The sequence below is a fragment of the Meriones unguiculatus genome, chromosome 6 (genome assembly GCF_030254825.1).
Source record: "Meriones unguiculatus strain TT.TT164.6M chromosome 6, Bangor_MerUng_6.1, whole genome shotgun sequence".
NCBI classification, from domain to species: domain Eukaryota; kingdom Metazoa; phylum Chordata; class Mammalia; order Rodentia; family Muridae; genus Meriones; species Meriones unguiculatus.
In genome coordinates this window covers 134,206,029-134,228,041 of record NC_083354.1, presented here as the reverse complement: position 1 = coordinate 134,228,041, position 22,013 = coordinate 134,206,029, and the positions used below count along the sequence as shown (strand labels likewise).

At 39.8% G+C, this 22,013-nt stretch overlaps 1 protein-coding gene across 7 annotated transcripts in view; it reads right to left on the bottom strand.

Annotated features, from left to right (window-relative positions):
- The window catches only part of Fbxl4 (F-box and leucine rich repeat protein 4), a 71,134-nt gene that overhangs the window by 33,103 nt on the left and 16,018 nt on the right, over positions 1-22,013 (bottom strand). For all 7 annotated transcript variants that reach the window (XM_021661629.2, XM_021661627.2, XM_060386063.1 and 4 more), the window contains exons 4-5: positions 14,418-14,763; positions 6,671-6,915 (exon numbers count right to left, since the gene is read on the bottom strand). In XM_021661629.2, the coding sequence (XP_021517304.1) occupies positions 6,671-6,915; positions 14,418-14,763 (591 nt within the window). The remainder of the gene's footprint in view (positions 1-6,670; positions 6,916-14,417; positions 14,764-22,013) is intronic.

Genomic DNA, 22,013 nt, shown 5'->3' with positions numbered 1-22,013 from the left:
ATTCATTCACTTGGTAAATGTTTATTGAACTTCCACTCTGACATGGCAGGGGACCCTAGTGGTCATCACAGATAAAACATCATTGCCACTTTCATACAGCTGACTTACCTTTTAGTAAGATGAGACTAGAGACAAAGAAATAAGCAAAATAAACACTATATAAATGAGCGAAAATGTCAAAAGGAAAATAAAAGCCAAGAAGGGCAACAGAGCACAATCAAAGAAGTCTCACCAAGTGGGTGAGGAGGGCTCGAAGCAAGAGCAGGTAACCAAAGCAGGCATCCAAAGAAGCAGCACCCAGTCTCAGAGAGGTGCAGGAGCACTGGCTAGAGCAGAAACTAATGCAGGACTCACGGGTGAGGGGCATTACGTACATCAGAGGACATGCAGCACGTTCCTGTGTCACTACAAAGACTCTGGCTTTCATTTCGGGAGAGAAGGAGTTCCTATTACCAGAAGCTTTGAACAGGGGAGTGATGTCATGCCTGTGTTCTACCAGACTGCACTGGTTTCTACAATTTAACTGAGAGGATCAGGGGCAAGAACAGGGCACCATCATAACACTCTCCAATTCTTCAGCAAGAGAGGACATCCTGTTGAACCCACAACGTAGTGTCAAACATGGCAAAAGCCAGGTTTCAGAACCACTTCAGAGGTGGCAATGCTGAATGGTGGCCAGATGCAGGGCTCTAGCATAACGTTTCCCCGTTTCTCTAAACACCATTTACTTGTTTCCTCACATTTTATACTGAATCCTAGAAGCTTCTTCATATTCTTCAGCAGCTGAAACAGATCCTAGGCACATATAGTCTTTAACATTACCTAAAGAATGATGGCTAATACTGCCAACTTTACAGTTGTAGAATCACCTACAAGACAAGCCTCTGGGTGTGTCTATGAGAGACTCTCTAGAGTAAATTAGCTAATGGGAATTCAGTGAGGGAAAAGTTATATTCCATTAGACTTTCGCAGGTCCGTGGAGAATTATTTAGATTAGGTTAATTGAGTTAAGACAACCTTAACTGACCTTAACCTTAACCCAACCTGAACAGGTCCATGGGCTGTGGACCTGGTCTGAATACAAAGGAGAAAGTTCATTGCAAATCAACACTCCTTTCTGTGCTTCCTGACTGTACATACAATGTGATTGCTTGCTTAGAGCCCCTGCTGCCATTACACCCTGCACCCGGGAACTGAGAACCAAAGGAATCGCTTTCTTCTGCAAGCTGTCTATCAGGGTATTCTGTCACAACACCAAGACAAGGAAGACATACATATGGCATTTAAAAAGTAGCTGAGTTAATCTTCCAATTACAAAATAATGCTTCATAAATTTATCTTTCATCTTTTTATTGAAAATAGATTTTTCATATGTTCTGATTAGAGTTTCCCCTCCCCCAACTCCTTCCAGAACCTCCCCTCTCCACTCCCCCAAATCCACACTCTTTTTCTCTCATAAGAAAACAAATAGGCAACACAAAACCCCACAATCAATCAGAGAAAAAAGTCAAAGAGCACAAGAAACACACACAGCCACAGAGGCTCAGACATTCACTCACACAGAAATCGCATAAAGGCACAAAATTTAAAAAAGCCTAGACAAAGCACCTACAAAACCCCCCTGAACTCATTTTGAGTGGGGCATCTGCTGCTGGACATGGAGCCTGCCCTCAGGTGTGCTTCGTAGAGAAAACAAGTCTCCCCTCTGCCAGCTGGAGAAAGCGTCGGGTGAGGAATGAGGATTGGGTCCACTTCCCCCTTGCAGGTCAGAAGCCCTACCCAGCCTAGACCTTTGCATAGCCATTCTTAAATAACTTTCAGTAACTAAAGGCACTTTTCTGTTCATGGGCTCCAACTCCCCCAAAATGGACGAGTTAGCATAGGTTTCTTCACTTTGACTACACAAGTACTTATGATAAGGCACTTGTTTATGAGTTAGCAATTGAAGAATGAATGCCGGGTTTCAGAGAATCAAAAATCCTATTTTTGATTTAATAATTTTAAAATGATTTGCAGATTAGAAAAGTTTTTTTTGTTTTTTTTTTTCAGATTAGAAAAGTTAACAGAAGTGTGTGAACTCTTAGAACTAGAAGCTTTACTCTTATCTCCTATGGTCTTTGCTACTGGGCAAAGCACTTTCATCTACATTTCCTTTTCATATTGGAGTAAGAATGACTTGACATTTCTTTTACTTCTTTGCTCTCATTAAGAAAACTTCTTTTCCCCAAAGAATTTATAGAGGAGTGTCAAACTCATCAGCCAAGCCTTATCCCTAACAGCCGACTTGGATGACAGAACTGCAAAGCACAATAAAGACAATGGCCACGCTCTCACTGCCTTTACTTTCTCTCTCTCCCTCCAACATTCACATGTGCGGACTTCTACCCTGAGCAGGTTATCTAATCACTACGCTCACATTCTCTCTTCCCAACTTTAATATACTGAAGTCACAAAGGCAGCAACAAACTCAACTGACCACACATGAATCATTTCTTAATGTATCACATGGAAAGTTATTTAACTTTATTTATATATTTATTTATTACAATTTATTCACTTTGTATCCCCCTGCAGCCCTCTCCCTCATCTCCTCCTAGTCCCGCCCACCCTCCCTCTTTTCCCCCTATGCCCTTTACCTTGTCTACTGATAGGGGAGGACCTCCTCCCCTTCCATCTGACCCTAGCTTATGAAAGCTTTATTTTAACACAGTTACTTGGCTCTTTCTACCTTGGTCAGTTAGTTATTAGTATCGATCATGGCCTGGGTCACGGCAGGAAAACAGCTTCTCTCCTCCAGCCGTTTGTTCTCCACTGTGGAGTCTCATCTGCTGTCGCTTGATATTCAGAGTCTTAGCTTTATGCTTTTAGATTCCTTTTCAAAATTGTCCCACTATTAAAAATTGATTCTTTTGTCCTACAATATAACCTAATTACAGTTTTCCCTCTCTGCTCCTCCAAGTTCTTGCCTACCTACCCTCCCATCTGGACCCACTCCCTTTCTATCTCTTCTTAGAAAAGAACAGGCTCCTAAGAGGTAATAAAATATAACAAAATGCAACAAAATAAGATAAAACAAAACCATCACATCAAAGTTGGACAAGGCAAACCAACAAAGGGAAATGAACCCAAGAGAAGACACAACAATCAGAGAACCACTCATTCACACACTCAGCAAGCCATAAAAATACTAAACAGAAAGCTGTAATATATGCACAGAGGACTTGCTGCAGACCCATGCAGGCCCTGTGCATGCTGCGTCAGTCTCTGTGAGCTCATCTGAGCTTTGCTCGTCTTGATTTAGAGAGCCTTTTTGTCTTGGCATCCTCAATCCCCTCTGGCTCTTACATTCCTCTTCCATGGGGCTCCCTAAATTCTGCGGGGGTAGGATTTGATATTCCAAGGTTTCTCTCTTTAAGGGTTTTATGAACCTACATTCAAATAAAGAATCCTGAATTGGGTTTACTCTATGAAAAAGACTAGTTTTGGAAGGTTGTAGAGCCTTTAAGACATGGAGCTTCACTGGAGGTAGTTGGCCACTGGCTGTTGTTGGGGGGGAGGGAGTGCAGCTTTATATCCTTGATTTCTGTTCTCTCTGCATCTTCAGTGTGGATGCACAGCCAGCCTTCTCCTCCTGCTACCATGCCTTCTCCACCTACTGCCACACCTTCCACACTGTGATGGACTGTTCCCCTCTGGAACCGCAAAACAAAATAAGCCCCTATCCCCAATGGGGTATTTTATCTTAGCAAGAAGAAATCAGCCAAGACAATAACTGATAAAGTTCTTGAATCTAAAAAGCATCCAAAAATGTTTTCTGCCAAAATGAATATGAGTCACTTAGACTACATTTAGAGGTCAGGGGTAAAATCTTACATAGAGGGAGGGGTAGCAGAGATCCTTATTGAAAGAAAAATGGCACTGCTAAAATGGACCCTAGGCCTTTAAGCAGAATATTATGACTAAGCTTTAAAGATAAAACAGGCAGCAAGGTGAATACACAAGAGCCAGGGACGTACAAGCAAAGGTGAACTAGACAGAATTGATTTTAAAAAGTGATGCTATGCTTGGGTAGCTCTTGGAAAGCTGGGGACAGAAGCAGGTTTTCATAACTGATCAAAAGCTTTCTTTATTCCAATTAACCAATTTCTCTGTTCTCCTGATGATAAAAGTTCCTAAAAAGTTCTGTAAAGTCTACCCAGTTCTAACAGCAAGCTTCTTCCCAAATACTCATCCAGAACAGCTCACCAGTGGTCTCTACTATAAAATGTGCTTTTATCCTTTGAAATATTATATAAATAAATCTTCAGAGTAATGAGTAAAAATAGCCCACCATTTATTCATAGGTGATTCGTTAATAATCAAGCCATGCATATTTATTGTTTATTCTGAGAAGTCTCCCTGCAAACCATAATGACTGTCACTTCAGTCAAGTCGAAGAGCCATAAGCAATCAGCAGACAAAGCTCCAGCACGCCACTCTGTATTTAAACACATTTCCAAATGTCAACAGTGGCTGCACTGAAAGGCACGCTATCACCATACGCGGCTTGACTGGCTGGAACAGTGCAGTGGACTATGGGTAACTTAAACTTCTGTGATCATGCGGCCAGCCCCACGGCAACAGGTCTAGGCAAACTGAAAAGCTGAAGCAGACTGGAGCTCTGACTGCAAACCAAGCCCCACCCACAGCCAGTCTAAACACACAGCGCGGGTACTTCTGCTCACAACGGACGCTTCTCTTTCTTTTTCAAGCTACAGGGTGTTCAAAGGCTTGTTTAATATGACTTTGACAGCGCACTCGCTGTTGTCGGGACGGCACACATCACTCCTCCAAAGTCGTACCTCACCACCACTCTGTCCCTTGCTGTCTACAGGCACTAGCTGCCGTCCTCTCATCTCACGTGCTTATCGTCACAGCTTCTGCTCTAATGGATGTCATAAATGTCTTTTCTCGTGGTCGGCAATACCTGCTCCCACGCCTTGACACACAGACTGAAGACTGTAAGGCTCTACTGAAATTGTCTTAGCACACTTATTTATCATTAGTGTCAATACGTATGGGTGCATGCACAGCTTGGTGCCTATGAAGATCAGAGCACAACTTGAGGATTCCATTTTCTCCTTCTATCTTGCAGATCCCAGGGATCCAAAGCAAGATGTTGGTGTAGGCAGCAAGAGCCCTTATCCACTAAGCCATCTTGCCAGCACTAAACTCCTAATCTGAAAAATAGAAAATTTATTTATTTATTGCAAATCACTATGGCAAAAGCTGGGCCATTCTAAAATAGGCCAATGTTTTCTGACAGCACTTGCTCTGTCTCATACTGTGTTAGTTTATGATCAACAATGCATGCTCCAAAACAACCATAGTTCAGTTCTTCTTGATCTTATTAGTTGTGAGGAATATTTGCAAATAGAATGCGTTTAAAGCAGAGGGAAGTAGCACTGGACTAAGACCCCACCCCATGGAAATTCAAGGTCCACAATACAGAAACCTGGTCTGCAAAGTACTTTGAAAAGGCAGTGGAGATCTCAGCAAAGTCTTTGTCTTTCTCCTGCCCATTGGTGTCTTCGCCTTTTCTCACTTAGACTGAGTCACAGAAGGCAGCATTCCTCTTGCCGAAGACAGAGAAATTTAACTTCATCTCACCCTGCCCAATTCAAACCACAAAGCCTACACCTATTATTCTAACTTCCCCTCGCCTCCTATCCATACAGAAGCTCTCTGGCGGGCCCTTGCGGTGCAGCCCTGCAAACCCAGCTGCTTAAGACCTGAAGCAGGAAGATTCCAAGACAGACATCTACTTGGGCTACAAAGCAAGTTCAAGGCCACCCGGGTAACTTAGCAAGATCTTGTCTCAAAACACAGTGTAAATAACAGTACCAGAAAGAGCTGGAGTTATACAGTAGTGCAAGAGGGGTTGCTCTGCATGTGTGAGGTCTGAGATTCAGTCCCACTAACAGGATAAAGGGGCAATTATTAATTTTAAATAACAGATTCTACTCCATGTTTGACTTTATGAAAATGATGGGGTCATATTACACATACAAGAACAATCATCAAAGTTAAGAGAAAAGCACCTGTTTGTATGCTAAGAAAATTACCATGGCATTACAAAATGAATATGCACTTCTGCAAGCTTTCCAATGTTTAACAGGTGACATTTAATAGTAAGGAAACTAAATGCTTAAATAGAAAGGAGCAGAAACACCTGGGCAGGTCTGCAAGCGCCGTCCTCTATTTAGCATGCAATTTCATTTTCAACATAATTAGCTTAAATGAGCTTCTAAATTTGGGTGATGTATTGCACATGTAATTAAGATTTAATTAAAAATGTTCTGTAATAAATTGTTTTCCATTTCTGACAAATCACATTAGAGAGGTAGATTTTGATTTGAAAATAGTTTTTAAAATGTGTTAATCATCTGTGCTGAAAATATGGGACAGGAAAAAAGCAGTTGGGTTGAAAGTTACTTGGGATCTAAATAAGAAGTAAAGGATACAATTGGCCCTTACACCATGATGAAGTTTAGCGGAAGAGCACGGTTAACACTCACTCATTTTCAAAAATACCAATATGCTAAACACAAACTCTATTTCTTATTCTTATAAAATATAAAAATACAATCTAGTCTCTTGATAAAAAGCTCCATCAAGGTTTTGTACCTACCTGCTGAATCCTGACACAGAGATAAAACCCCTGTTGCCAGTCCAAGACAGATTAAGCCACTGGACAAGAGCACAACGAGCCTGTAGGTACTCCAATGAAGTGTCATCTAGCTTCGCCCAGTATGGCTGCAGATTGAGGTGGATATACTGTAGAGGGTCACAGCAATGCTGGTGTAGGAGTCTGCAAGTCTGTGCTAATCTACACAGGTCTGGTAGTGAAAGATGATTCAGAATCAGTTGAATGAGCTATATAAAACAGAAAACCAGTATCATCAAGAGTGAAGGACAGTAGAACTTTTTAAAACATAGAATGTGGTGTAACAGAGAGCAGCGCCACAGTTTCAAACAATTATCTTCACAGAGTAGATAACTCAACATTCACCAAATTATCCAGATAAGAACAGGTACACATATGCCATACAGTACTACATTTAAAAATTACTACATTGAGAATCTTCAAATCATGCTGACATTTTACACACCACAAAGATATACACACTGTTCTGTTCAGAAAGTCGTCTCCTGTGCCGATGAGTTCAAGGCTCTTCCCCACTTCTTCAAATGCACAGGCTCTAAGAGCAACAATCAATAAATGGAACCTCACGAAACTGAAAAGCTTCTGTAAAGCACAGGACTCTGTCATCAAAACAAAATGACAGCCTACAGACTGGGAAAGGATCTTCACTAACCCTAGGTCTGACAGAGGGCTGACATCCAGGATATATAAAGAACTCAAGAAGTTAAACAGCAACAAATCAAGTAATCCAATTTGAAAATGGGGTACAGAGCTAAACAGAGAATTCTCAATAGAGGACTATCAAATGGCAGAGAAACACTTAAAGAAATGCTCAACATCATTAGTCACCAGGGAAATACAAATCAAAACAACCCTGGGATTTCACTTTACACCCATCAGAATGGCTAAGATCAAAAACCCAAGTGACAACACATGCTGGAGAGGATGTAGAGAAATGGGAGCCCTTCTCCATTGCTGGCGGGAATGTAAACTTGTACAACCATTTTGGAAATCAATCTGGCACTTTCTCAGAAAATTAGGAATAGAGCTTCCTCAAGATCCAGCTATACCACTCCTAGGCATATAAACTAAAGATGTTCAAGTATACAACAAGGACATTTGCTCAACCATGTTCATAGCAGCTTTACTGGTAATAGCCAGAATCTGGAAACAACCCAGATGTCCCTCAACTGAGGAACAGAAACAGAAATTGTGGTACATTTACACAATGGAATACTACTCAGCAATTAAAAACAAGGAAATCATGAAATCTGCATGGTGGGAACTAGAAAAGATCATCCTGAGGTATTCCAGAAGCAGAAAGACACACATGTTATATACTCACTTATAAGTGGATATTAGAAATATAATACAGGGTAAACATACTAAAATCTGTACACCTAAAGAAGCTAAGCAAGGAGGAGGACCCTGGGTAAGATGATCAATCCTTATTCAGAAAGACAAACGGGATGGACAGTGAAAGAGAGAAAACTGGGAACAGGACAAGAGCCTACCACAGAGGGTGTCTGAAAGACTCTACCCAGCGGGTATTAAAGCAGATGCTGAGACTCATTACCAAACTTTGGGCAGAGTGCAGGGAATGTTATGAAAGAAGAGGGAGATAGAAAGAACTGGAGGGGACAGGAGTTCCACAAGGAGAGCAACAGAACCAAAAAAAAAAAATCTGGGTACAGGGTCTTTTCTGAGACTGATACTCCCACCAAGGACCATGCATGGAGATAACCTAGAACCCCTGCACAGTAGCCCATAGCAGCTCAGTGTCCAAGTGGGTTTCCTACTAATGGGAACAAGGACTGTCTCTGACATGAACTCAGTGGCTGGCTTTTTGATGACCTTCCCCTGAAGGGGAAGCAGCTTTACTAGGCCACAGAGGAAGACAATGAAGCCAGTCCTGATGAGATCTGATAGACTAGAATCAGATGGAAGGGGGAAAGGTCCTTCCCTATCAGTTGCCTGGGGGAGGGGCATGGGAGGAAAAGAGGGAGAAAGGGAAGGTTTGGAAGGGATAAGGGAGGGGGCTACAGCTGGTATACAAAATGAATAAATTTTAATTAATAAAAAAATTAATTAAAATATTTTAAAAAGAAATAAACTAAAAAATGTAAACTCAGAAAAAAAAAAGATATACACACTGGTAATTATTGAATAACAAAAATTTTCAGAGACATTTTTTACATTCCAGACACTAGTGATGAAAAAAAGAAAAGAAACTTGGACTGGAGAGAAATCAGGAAATAGGATATGTCTTAATAATACTGACAAAGCGAAGCACATAGTTCATTGGAAGAGTACAAGTATACTCCTACCAAGCAAGTACCGGGTGAGGGACAGTAGCTGGGGAGAATCCAATGGTGAGGATGGGGTTACACAAAGCCTCACCTGGATTTACAGTGAAGGCAATGCGACTGTGGAAAGGGTTCAAACTGAAGTGGCAAGGAAGCTTTGTGTTGAAAAGAACACAGGGGTTCCCCACGAAGCGGGAAGAGTACACACAGTGAGCTCATACGGAATTCCAGTAGAGGGGAGAGGAGAGATCCCAAAGAAAGGCAGCGAGCAGCAACCATGGGCAACACATATCATTAACAACGGGAAAACAAAAAGATAACTTTAATTACAATTATCCCTTTGATAGCCCAAGATTTGTTTTCCAATTGGAGCTTCCTAATTAGTTTTCAAAGAACAATGTCTTAAGTGGCCTACACTGAACAAAGATTCAAAATGAGAAACTGTGTATTTGCTTAATGATAAAAATCTTATTTAGATGAGAGGAGTTAAGTTTTTTAACATAAAGTATTTACCTCATTTTCTGCTTTATAAGTAATTATACCTTTTAAATAATCTTTTTAGATCAGGATTTCACTGTTTTGAGCCAAATAGTCTAACATGCAAATAATCTTTATGATATAATCTTTAAGATAGGTCTAAACACTATTTGTAAAATATGAGCAGTTGCTGATTAACATATTGTATCTAATGAGGCTTGGGGTAGTCTTGTTATTTCTTTTTTAGCATTTGAACTAGGCTGTAAAATGACTTGAAGATGTTTGTTTGCCAGTGAGTGTACTTATTAGAAAAACAGGGAAATGGAAAGAAATTATTAGTATAAAAGCTGAAAAGGTTCCCTGTTTGACCAAAACTTAATCCATTTTCTAGACTTTCTCCTGAGCCTGTCTTATGTTGCTTTACCAAATAAACAAAACACTGTATCACTGTTAGCAAGAATCCTCATCACCCTCCCTGACGTAGGTACAGTTGCTCACCTGTCTCTAAGTACAAATCCCACTATCTCATGTGAGCTTAAATGCTCCCTTTTCCTGTTAGTGCTTATTAGCAATTTCCTATCCCCCAAGTATCAACCTGCTCGCTGGCTTTAAGTGCACAGGACATATTCAGTAAGTGCTCAGTCTCTCTCCTCAAGTGAAAAGTACAGTTAAGAGTTCCTGTCATAAGCAAATACATCAACAAATTTCCATTATCCAGATAACCCTGTCAACATGTACATCATTATACAAACAAAAATCTGCAGGTAAAAATTATCAAAGCAAACACAGAAGAAAGGTGGAAAATGAGGTAACCCCCAACACACCCACCCCAAATCCCACACACCAGAGATAAGCATTGCTAACACTTCTTTTTTTTTTTCCATCTCTTCCAGATAAATGAACTTCTATTCTTGGGTATACACTAAAGGGATGAGACTATACTCACTGTTCAGCCCCTTGCTTTTCTTATCTAATAATATATTCTGTAGATCTTTCATCTGTACAGACTCACCTCAGTCCATTTCAGACATGTGACACAATAACAATAGTTGTTTATTGATTTATTTCATGCTGTTCTCTTTCTTACTGCAAATAATACTGCAATATCCTTGTATATGTATTATATATGCATGTTTTTCTTGGCAAACTGGCAATATGTCTTTAGAGTAAGTTGCATGCATTTAAAAGTTGCCCTTCTGAACATTCACATCAGTTTATATATTTATGGTGTATTGACAATACTGGTAATTCAAACTTTATCATCCTGAAAAGTGCAAAGACGTGGAACATACTGAGCTGTCTTTATTCCTCCAACCCTCTTCTTCATCGCCCACAATCTCCTTTTTCACATTCTTGTTTTTTTAATTTTTGCTACTTTGTTAATTACAAAAATTAATCCCAAAGGTGCTGTCAATGTTTTCTTCTTTCCTCTTGGTCTACTCAAGGACTCAGCTCAGCTACATTTATCTCTCCAACATTTCTCTCCTTTCAGTAAACTTGAATGTGGCCCAAGTTTTCGCCTACACTTTAAGTAGATATATTAGAGTGCAACTAAGAATCACTGCCACTTTTCTAGAATTTTCTTATTTCTTAGGTTAAGCTTTCAAATTAAAAATAATCAGTTTGTATTTCAATTATGACACATTGCAACTTTAAGAAAAGTGGACACTGTGTTTGTGGAGTCCCTGTGTCTGTGGATACAAATGCATGACACATTTTACTTACTGTGTCTTTCTACCCAGGGCATGGTATGACTTAACACTGAACAATGTCTTAGGTCCCAGGAATTTCTAAAGCTGTGAGATGGTTTATAACCATGCACTCCGTCAGCTTACTTTCATTCCCAGATCTCCTGAATAGTCTACTATATAATCATTTTATCTGCAAATGGTTTTATAGCCTGCTTTTCAAAAATTATATTTTATGTCTTTCTCATGTCTACAGAATTAACTAGGATTTCAGAAAGGTATTAAGTAACATTTTGTTGTTGGTTTTATTTTCAATTTAATTCAGCTTACCCAATATGAGCCATGAAGGTGAGGCACATATGTAATTTAAAAAATTTTAAAAACATGTTTTTTAAAGCACAGTCTCATTCTGTGGACCTAGATGGCCTGGACCTCACTCTGGAGACCTCTTGACTCAGCTACGTGTTTCTAGTGTTGCAGGAGTCCATAGAGCTGGAGGCTCCCATCTAGGCCCTGTTTCCAGTGTTTCATGACTATATGAGGTATTAGCTGGACTAGCAAGCAACAAAGTTCTTTTTAAAAACTGGGTAAAAGTAGAGACCTCTCTCCAGCTTCCACTTTGCCAGCTAGTTTTCTCACCTACTAGAGTAGAGCCAGAGACTTTTTTTTTCCTTTTGACTTAGTACTATGGTATTATCGTCCTGACTCTCTATCATAAAAACATGTTTAATACCAGGAATAAATCCTTGAAGATCTTTGTATTACTTTAAGCTAATCCTATTTGACATTATATTATTTATGTAGAAATAAATAAATATTAAGAAAAATGGTCTCTTTATTGTTGTTTAGTCTTATATAGTAATATACTGGTTCATAGAAAGTTAAGTTTTTCTTTATTATATAAAAGTTTAATTGGAATGGACTGTTAAATATTTAAAAGACACTGAATTATCTGACCTTGGCACCCAAAGTATCTTAAAATTTTCAGAATTAATAAGGCATTTTTAGCAATGATATTCAAATTTATTCTCACAGAATTCTTTTACTTTCTTTCTTTTTTTTAAGACAGGGTTTACTACGCAGCACTGGCTGGCCTAAAACTCACAGAGATCCACTTGTCTCTGTCTCCTGAGTGCTGGGATTAGGGTATGCACCACCATGATAGAGCTCCATAAAACTTTTAAACAGTTAGTGTGAAAAGATGTTGTGACTCAGAAGATGAATAACTCATTTCTTCCAGGTGAGTTATTATTTAAATAACCCCTAGCAAATTCTGGCATAATCCAAACCATAGTCTCCATCTTAAAAGGTATATATTATATGAAGACAAATAATATTAATATAATGACATTCAAATACTTAACATAACCTTTAAAAAAATCAAAATACAAAAAGAATGAAAAGTCACAAAAACGATGACCTTACTATCTGAAAGAGTTCTGTTACAGTTTGCCTACAAGATGACAGGTTTCAGACAAGCACACACAAGTCTTCGTCATTACTCAGACAGCATCGAGTGTCCACCAGGCTGTGTTTACAGGGCACTTCAGCACCTTTACAAGAGCTCAGTGAACAGAGGATGTGGTGTGTTCAAAAGGACTCCATCCATGGCTGGTCTACTGGCCCTCAAACCTCCCTCGGCTCTCTGAGACTGTTTTACAGCACTGGTTCTTTCCATGAAACCCTTTTTCATGACACCTAACCCATGTTCTTCCAGGAACAGTGGGTCTACATCTTGGCTTCACCAGAGTGTGCTGCATCGACTTTGCATGTATTTGAAACTCTCACCACATAAACAAGCTAAACATTCACAATCCTGACCACAGAGACCTTCCCACTCTACCGTAGCTCCCACTGCTTCCTATGATGGGGCAAATCACACCTACAGCAAACCTACACACATTCTCACTTATGTGCTCTCAGTTGTGGACTAAAGCACATATATAAAACTACCTGACTATTATGGGCAATTTCTGGAATGTTAGCTAGTATTCCATATTCTTCTCTCCCACTCAAAATGTTACACAAACAAACATAAAGCATGAAATTATAATCATGTATCTGCTCTAGATTTTTAGCAAATTATTTACTAATTCTAAAGTATCTCTGACCACACCCCAACCAACACTTTGGACCCTTGAATTCTTCTATAGCTAACAACTTTAGCTACTTTACAGATGTGCTACAGAATCTTAACTGTAAAAAGTTAGAGAGGCTGGAGAGACGGCTCAGCGGTTAAGGGCGCTGTCTGCTCTTCCGGAGGACCCACGTTCACATCTCAGTACCCAAACAGCAGCTTTCAATGTCTGTAAATCCAAGATCTGAGACTCTCACATAGACATACATGCAGGTAAAACACCAATGCACATAAAATAAAGGTAAATAAAATTTAAAAAATGTTTAACATATGTATTTATTATTCTTATTGTCTTAAGAGGCTACCTAATCATTCCATACAAGTTTAGCTACCCATATTGAAAAGTAAGATACCCATTAATATATAAGAATGATATCTGGCAGGGTTATCTGGACCTAAAATTTTCATTAAAAGAACTGATCACACTGTTTTTTAGCATCACACAGTGGTTTTCAAAGAGAGGCATATGTGCCTGCTCTACCTGACCCCAGGCCATTATAAACAGGTGGGAAGAGATTTTAACATCACATAGCTACAGAATACTCCTGGCATTTGCTGTCTGGAGCTAGGGATGATAAATAACCACAGAAAGACTCCCAGAGAAGCAGAAACACTGAAAACAAGATTTCAAACCATATATTAAAAGGTATTTCTAACAAAAGTTGCACAGGGCCAGCCTAGACCAAAACTTGTAGTTAGACTATAGACTAGAGTTGATAAAGAAGATGACACTCAGGGAAGCTGTGGCTATTAAGTGGGGTAAGCATCACCCAGGAATCTTTAATCTAACAGGTATCAGGTATAAAGTCACCACATACTACTATACTAGCAGTTAGGAACCGTGAAGTACAGTTTATTATCGGTGTATTACTGGGTACTTACTAAGTACTGATAGAACAACACAGTTTAACAGTTTATGCAGAACCTCTGAAGTCAATCCAGAATAAAAATCAAAATTATTTAAAATGTTTCTTGAGCTTTTCCAAACCCCAAGTCCCTAACACACCAGATTTTGTATGCTTCACCAATGGTGCTGTTCCTTTGGTACCCAGTAAAGGAAACATTAGTTCCAGCATTAAAATTCTATAGTGTTATATCCAATATTGCAAATATTTTTGACTTACCTCATATGGTAGTTTATCAAAATACCCATTATTTGGCCCATCCCCAAGAGCAGCACTGCTAAACTTTTTGTTAAGACCATCCATTCCACAGCTGTCCTTTTCTTCATAGTCATCATCTTCTAGATCATTCATGTCAACAAGCGAAGTCTTCAGAGAGAGCAGTGGCTTGTCCTTTGTACCATGTAGCACAACTGCATCTAATTCGGTGTAATAATCCAGAAGAGAACTATTTACTTCCAGTCGTATAAGGTTTGTGGGAAAATTTATCTGCTTAATACAAGGTTTAAACTGACGAGCCTGGGAAGCATTCACCTTCGTAGGTTTCTCTGACCAAAGAATCTCCCATCTGCCAAAGAAAGAAATGCCCCTACAGTTTAGAATGTGATCTACCAGTGCTCTTAGGGTATAGTCCCTACCCAACTAGTACAGTGTAAAATAAGTGGATCAAGCAAGGTGAATAAAATCAAACACAAGAGTCACTTCCAGAAAATTACTTAAAAATAAAAAGAAATATAAATGTTAAATATCACCACTTAAAACAGTTTACACTCTACCCAAAAGTTCTTTGTATTTTTCTTCTAAGATTTCACATTGGTTAAAGACTAGAATCAAAAATGTACGGCTAAATATAAAAGCTTTTTGAGACTGTAAGCTTAGGCACTTAGAAATATGTAACATATTTCAACCTTCAACTTTTTCTTTGCTTCTGATTTAACAATAAATAAAATTCTTAAAAGCATAATATTTACTATTTTGTTTTCGTCTATACCTTTATCAATTTCAAGAGATTCCCCTCTGTATCTACTCTGTTGAGAGATTTTTATCATATGAGTGTTTTGAAGGGAGCCAAATGTTTCTTTCTGTGTCTCATAAGATGATCAGGACATTATATTTTTATTCTGTTTAAAAGAAATATTACAAATCCTGTGCTGTGGCTCATAACTCTAATTCCAGCATTTGGGAGATAGACACAGGATGTTCACTAAGAGTTTAAGATCAAACTTGGCTCCAAGCCAGATCCCTCAAAAAATGGGGGAAATAAATAAATTAATTGATTTTCAAAACCAAAGAAGACTGGAATCAATAGCTAAAGGTATCTTAAGAATCAAATTCAATTTTACAGAATAAACCTTGTTTGTCATCCTCAATCAACTTGGAAGCAAAGCTGACCCTCTCGCCTCACAGAAGTCTCCTTCCAGCATTTCTCTTTTTGTTGTTGGCCTCACACAAACTCAAAATTCCATGTTCTTTCTGTGTGTGAGAGTGTGTGTGTATGCAGGGATGCATGTGTGGAGACCAGAGGATAACCATGAGCTCATTCCTCAAGTTCCTTGTCTTTTTTGTTTAAGACTGTCCCCACCTCTGCCCAAAATGAGCTTACAAGTGTACACCATCACATGGCCAGCTGTTCCTCACATGGGATCTGGGAATGAAATCATGTCCTCAAGCACTTTATTGATGGAACCATCTCCCCAGCCCTCAAGCAGTTGTTTTTTTTTTGTTGTTTGTTTGTTTGTTTTTGAAATGCAGTCACTAAATTTGTCCACATATTCAGAAAATTGTCTTACATGTCCTTATCCTGAACTGCCATTTTTTTATTCTTTTACTCACACCTATATCCCTAAGATTTAACAAGTATCTAACATATAACAACAAAATAACATTCTCTCCTGTCCTTACAATACACCTCCCAATTCCCAGCCAAATTATCCTTACTTTTTTCCACAGGAAATTTACAACTAACTGGAGTCTATGCTCATGATATCTTCTCCAGTGAAATATACATGTACTTCCTATTACTCTACGTCTACGTTAAGTCTTCTTATAAAACTATTCCCTCGAATTACATGAAGATTCTTCATGAACAGTGGTGTTAGCCCATAGTTAATAATTTCATATAGGTTTTAATTAACTACTCTAATATTATTATCTAATATAACAGAGAAATTAAGAAGCATCCAATCATTTTCTTTGGCTAAGAGATTTCAATTTAGAAATTGAAGGTAAGAAAAGTTTTCCTCCAACTCCTGCCAGGGAAGCAGGTGGGCTGACTGCGTATCTTCACCTCTTCCACAGACCCTCCCAGTCCTATCTGCCAGTTTCTACTCCAGCTCTGTAGAAGAGTGCCTGCTACAGCATCCCTTTCCTGCCCCATCTCCACCAGACCACACAGATCCCCTCTAGCCACACCCCCTCTAATTTCTGTACTCCACACCCACTTGGCACTCCCTGGGAACCCACAGGGCACCCTGACCAAGAAGCCAGTAGGCTGAGTGCAGATTTTCATAGCTCCCTCTGCTCCTCCAAGCGCAATCCACAATCCCCAGCTCTGTGGCAGGACACCTGCTGCAGCCTCCGCTCCATCTCTGTCCCCATTCCCAGAGAACTAAGCAGATCCTGGTAGAATACCCTGCTTCCCTGCAACCGCATGTGGACCCATCACATGCCTATTCCCATTCCAAAGCCAAGAAAATCATGAAATTTGCAGGCAAATCGTGGAAATTAGAAAAGATTATCTTGAGAGAGGTAACCCAGAAGCAGAAAGACACACATGGTATATACTCACTGGATATTAGCCATATAATAGAGGATAAAATCCTAAAATCTGTATACCTAAAGAAGCTAAACAACAAGGAAGACATTAGAGAAGATGTTCAATCCTCATTCAGAAGAACAAATGCAATAGACATTGGAAGCAGGAGAAGACAGGGAACAGGACAGGAGCCTACCACAGCGGGCCTCTAAAAGACACTACTGATCAAGGTATAAAAACAGAGGCTGAGACTCATAGCCAAACTTTGGGCAGAACGCAGGTATTCTTAAGAAAGAAGAGGGAGATAGAAAGACCTGGAGGGGACAGGAGCTCCACAAGGAGAGCAACAGTACCAAAAAACCATGGCAACTCATAAAGGAAAGCAGTTAACTGGAGGCTTGCCTACAGTTTCAGAGGTTTAGTGCATTACCAGCATGGCAGGAAGCATGGTGGCCTACAGGAGACATGGTGCTGGAGAAGGAGCTGAGAGATCTATGTCTGGATCGGCAGGCAGCAAGAAGACAGTGTGCCATGCCATCAGGCCTGGCTTGCACTTCTGAAACACCAAGGCCCACACCCAGTGACACACTTCCTCCAAGGCCATACCAATCCACGGTATGGATAATTCCTCTCAAGTAGTGCCGTTCCCTAATGACCAAGCATTCAAGTATGTGAGCTTACGGGGAACACTCCTATCCAAATCACCACATGCAGATATTGCTCTTAGGTGAATGATCAGCAAGAACCATGGAGGATTAAGTATAGTGTAAGAGACTAATAGGTGCAGATCTTATCAGGGAAGGGAAGTAGAACAGGTAGTTACGGATAGACTGGGGGCTGGAAGAAGTATACCATATAGGGAGGGTGGAGGAAGGGGGTACAACGAGGAAATACAGGGAAAGACAACTAAAATTAAATGACATTTCAATAGTAGTATGGAAATCTAATACAGGAGAAACTTCTTAAAATATTTAAATATACAAAGGCATTCTAAATGACATTGCCAAATAATGGAGGAGACAGAGTACCGACTGGCTACCTCCTGCCACCAAAGGAAGCTTCTAGTATCAGGATTAGGTTATATCTAATCGAGTTGTTGGCCAAAAGAGCCCCACAGGAAACCCCAAACAACCCAGGTTGTTTACAAGACTATATATTGCTCTCAAAAGCTGACAGCAAGGTCCCATTGCTTAAGACAACACCTACATAACTCATTGAATATAGAGGACTTGAGCTGTGTGCCTACATAAAGCCTTCATCCCTGTGTTCTAACATCTTTGGTACAGGAAGGTACTCTGCATGCAACCAAAAGAGAATCAGAAACACCAAGCCATCCACAACCCCTCTGATCTACAATGGTGTCCAGCCTACAAGATATGCTAGGGCAGTGGTGGCACAAAGTTTATGGAAATAACCATTCAACTACTGATTTGCCTTAAGGCCCACTCCACAAAAATAGAACTCATACCTAACACTGACTGGGTGATCAAGAACCTGAGACTAGCTAGCCCAGCCTAGGATAGAACCATATACTACTGGTCTTAAAAAAAATAGCAATAAAACAACACCAATTATCCTCATAAATCACTGCCTTGTTCAGCTATTATCAGAGAAGCTTCCTTCTGCAGCAACAGATGGGAACAAATACAGAGACCCACAACCAGACACTATACAGAGAGAGACAGACAGGTAGGCAGATAGAGACAGAGAGACAGGCAGTGCTGGACAAGGAGCTAAGGGTTCTACCTTGACCCTCAGCCAGCAGAAGGGAACTGGATGTGCTTCACACTGGGCTTGGCTTGAGCATTTAAGACCACAAAGCCCCACCTCCACAGTGATACACTTCTTCTAACAAGGCCACACCTCCTCCAATAATGCTGTCACTCCCTATGATTGACCAGTCAAACACATGAATCTATGAGGCCATACCTATTCAAACCACCAGAGAGACAGAGATGAGAGAGAGAGGAGAGAGACCGACAGAGAGACAAGGAGAGACAGAGAATCAGGAAGGCAAAGACATAAAGACACACACACACAGATGGAGTGACCTTAGAACACTCATCTATAAATAGGATTTCTTTCATCAAATTCTCCCCTCAGAGTATAGGAAACCCTGAGGAAGAGGAGGCAGAAACAGTGTAAGAGCCAAAGGGGATGGAGCACACCAAGAAAACAAGCCTCTCTGAACTTGCATGCGCAAACCTAATATGAATTCAGAGACCGAAGCAGCACACACAGGGCTTGCACAGATCTATCTGCACCAGGTTTGTGGCATATATATTATGGCTTCCACTTTAGGGTAGGATTCCAGAATGTGTAAAGGTCAGATATTGTGCCTTCTCTTGAGCCCTTTTCTTTCTGGTGGTTTGTCTTGTCCAACTTTTGATGAGATAGTTTTTATCTTATCTTAGTATATTTTATTTTGTCACATTTTAATTATTATCTCCTAGAAGCCTGTTCTTTTCAAAGGAGAGACAGAAAGGACGCATATCCTGATGAGAATGGAGGTGGGAAGGAACTGGGAGGCACTGAGAGAAGGGAAACTAATCAGGATGTATTATGTGAGAAAATAATATATTTTCAATAAGAGGTAAAAAGCATATTTTTAATTTCTCAGTATATACGATTTTGAAAATTGCTTTCCAGAGAGCTATGGCAGGCAGGAAAAAACGAATGACTACTGAAAGGTTCACAAATTGTTTATTGTAATCTCTACTGTCATACTGAGCCATGTCTCCCTATGATGGAATTTGTAATTCACTGATCACTAATAATACTTAAAAATTTAGTATATTATCTAAAAATACTGCTCATATCATATAACAAACTGTTGACTTATTTCCTTGGCCATAAGTAAAAATAGAGTAAGGCACATAAAAACTGAAATCTAGAAAATGAGGCCACTGATATGTAAGTATCCTGACAGTCTAGTTAAGCCAAGATGGAACTAAGAAGAGCACATGGCCCTAACCCTCAGAGCACAGAGAACAAAAATATGGTCATTTTTACCTTCAAGAATCAAAGCATAAGTTCAATGAGATTTCTTGATAAAATTGTTCTTTATCATGTATTTATGGAATCTAATGTGATATTTCAAATATTATGCACTATGCAGTGATCAAACCTAGGCTCCCCAATCAATCTCTGATCCCCATAATACTACTCTCAATCTTCAACAGTCACTATTCTTTCAGGTTGACTTTATTTTGGCTCCCATACATGAGAAAGAATATGGGGTGCTGGTCTATCTGTCATCAAGCTTAATGCACTTAAGTGAAGAACACATAATGTCCTCCAATTCTATCCATTTTGCTGCAAATGACAAAATTTTATTGTTCTTTATTGTTGACTAATATCCATTGAGCATATATGCCACATTTACTTCATTAATTCATCTGTTGATGGCACTTAAGCCAAATGTACATCTGAGCTGTTAGAGAGAGTGCTGCAGTAGACATCCCAATACAGCTGCTTTCGATAATGATTTTCTTTCAGTTGGATACACTCAGAAGTAGAACACTCCATGGGAATTCTTGTAGACTCATTCCCGAGGGATCATAAGCCACAGAACAACAAAACAGGTAACAGGAACTTTTACAGTTTCTAGAACCATAATAATCACTCACTTATCTGTTATCTCTTGATTCTTTCTGAAGATTAAAAATAAAACCCCCCAAAATAAAAGAGCTTGTATTTGTACTTAGAGACAACAGTCCAGTCCATTGCTAACTTGAAAGTAACAAGCTCCCATTCTGTGTGAAAGGCCTGGCCAATTCTGACTTCATGATAAAATCATAGTGTGAGGCTACAAGGACAAGGGAAGAAGGACTTGGCAATTCATGAGACTGCTGCTTAAGCAACTTCCGTTGGCAGCAGACTCACTCGCACATGGCAGCGTCTGCTGCTCCGCTTTTACTAACTTCACTGTTACAAAAGTGTTTTGCGCACTCAAAGAACAAATCACTGAACTTTATCCCCCAATAACATAAACCCAGTTTCTTTAATATGACATCAATTAGTCATTTTCTGCCTTCTTCCCTACCTTCTTTCTCTTCTTTTCAAACTGTAACCCAGAGCTAGTCTATTTTCTGATCCTCAGCCATAGGTTGCTTTGTACTCCCTCTTCTCTTTTCCTCTTAACAAGGCAGTAGGCAAAAAGCCAGAAAGACAACAAAATCTAACAGAACTGCCTGTAATTTCCTATGCTACTGGCTAACAAAATCACAAGAAATAGAAAAGCATGGCTTTTAAATTTCTGAATGTTTGAGACTATAGGGAAGCTCATTTTTCTACATATAATTCCTCAACTACTCTAACACACTCTAACCCAGGAATTCATTTTAACCCCTCAATGTCACAAAACTGTTCAATTAAAACAAGAAGAAACCATCCAGTATATGACAGAGCTTTCCTGACTACAAGAGAAAGGGAATGTGCCTTGCTGTTCACATACAAAGATACATACATTATTGTAAAACTGTTCTTTATTCAAGATTCAAACTGAGTTGATATAACTGGTAGTAATTTGATGATAAATGGTATTATTCTTTCATTTGTCTTCTTATGCCTGCAGTTTAAGCAAAGCAAATGATCTGACGATTGTCACATAATCTAGTTGGCAGTAGCTGACTCCTCCCACTCACGATCCTTCACCTCTTTGTGTGTCCGTCCTCCAGATAGTCCTGCTATGCAACCTGAGCCATTCACCTTCAACCCTGTCCACAAACTATCAGGGCCTTCTAAGTGGTGGACAGCCAGTGTCTGTCTGTCCCCTTCCATCCATGGCCACGCTAGAGACTGACGGGTACTGCTGGGCCTGTGGAGGACACCGAAGCCACACCCAACTGTACCCTTCTGAGCGTGCTGTCTCCTTGTTGGTATCTCCCAAGACACTTCCACAGAAAAGTAGAAATCTTCCTGTAGCTTCTGGAAAGCCACTTCCAGGACTGCTCTGAGATCTCAAATTCCAGAAAACCCTAGTTTAGATCTTAAATTGTCTCCTGAGGTTTGGGCTTTTCTCACATCTTCGAACACTGATCTAACCACTATAAGTGTTATCC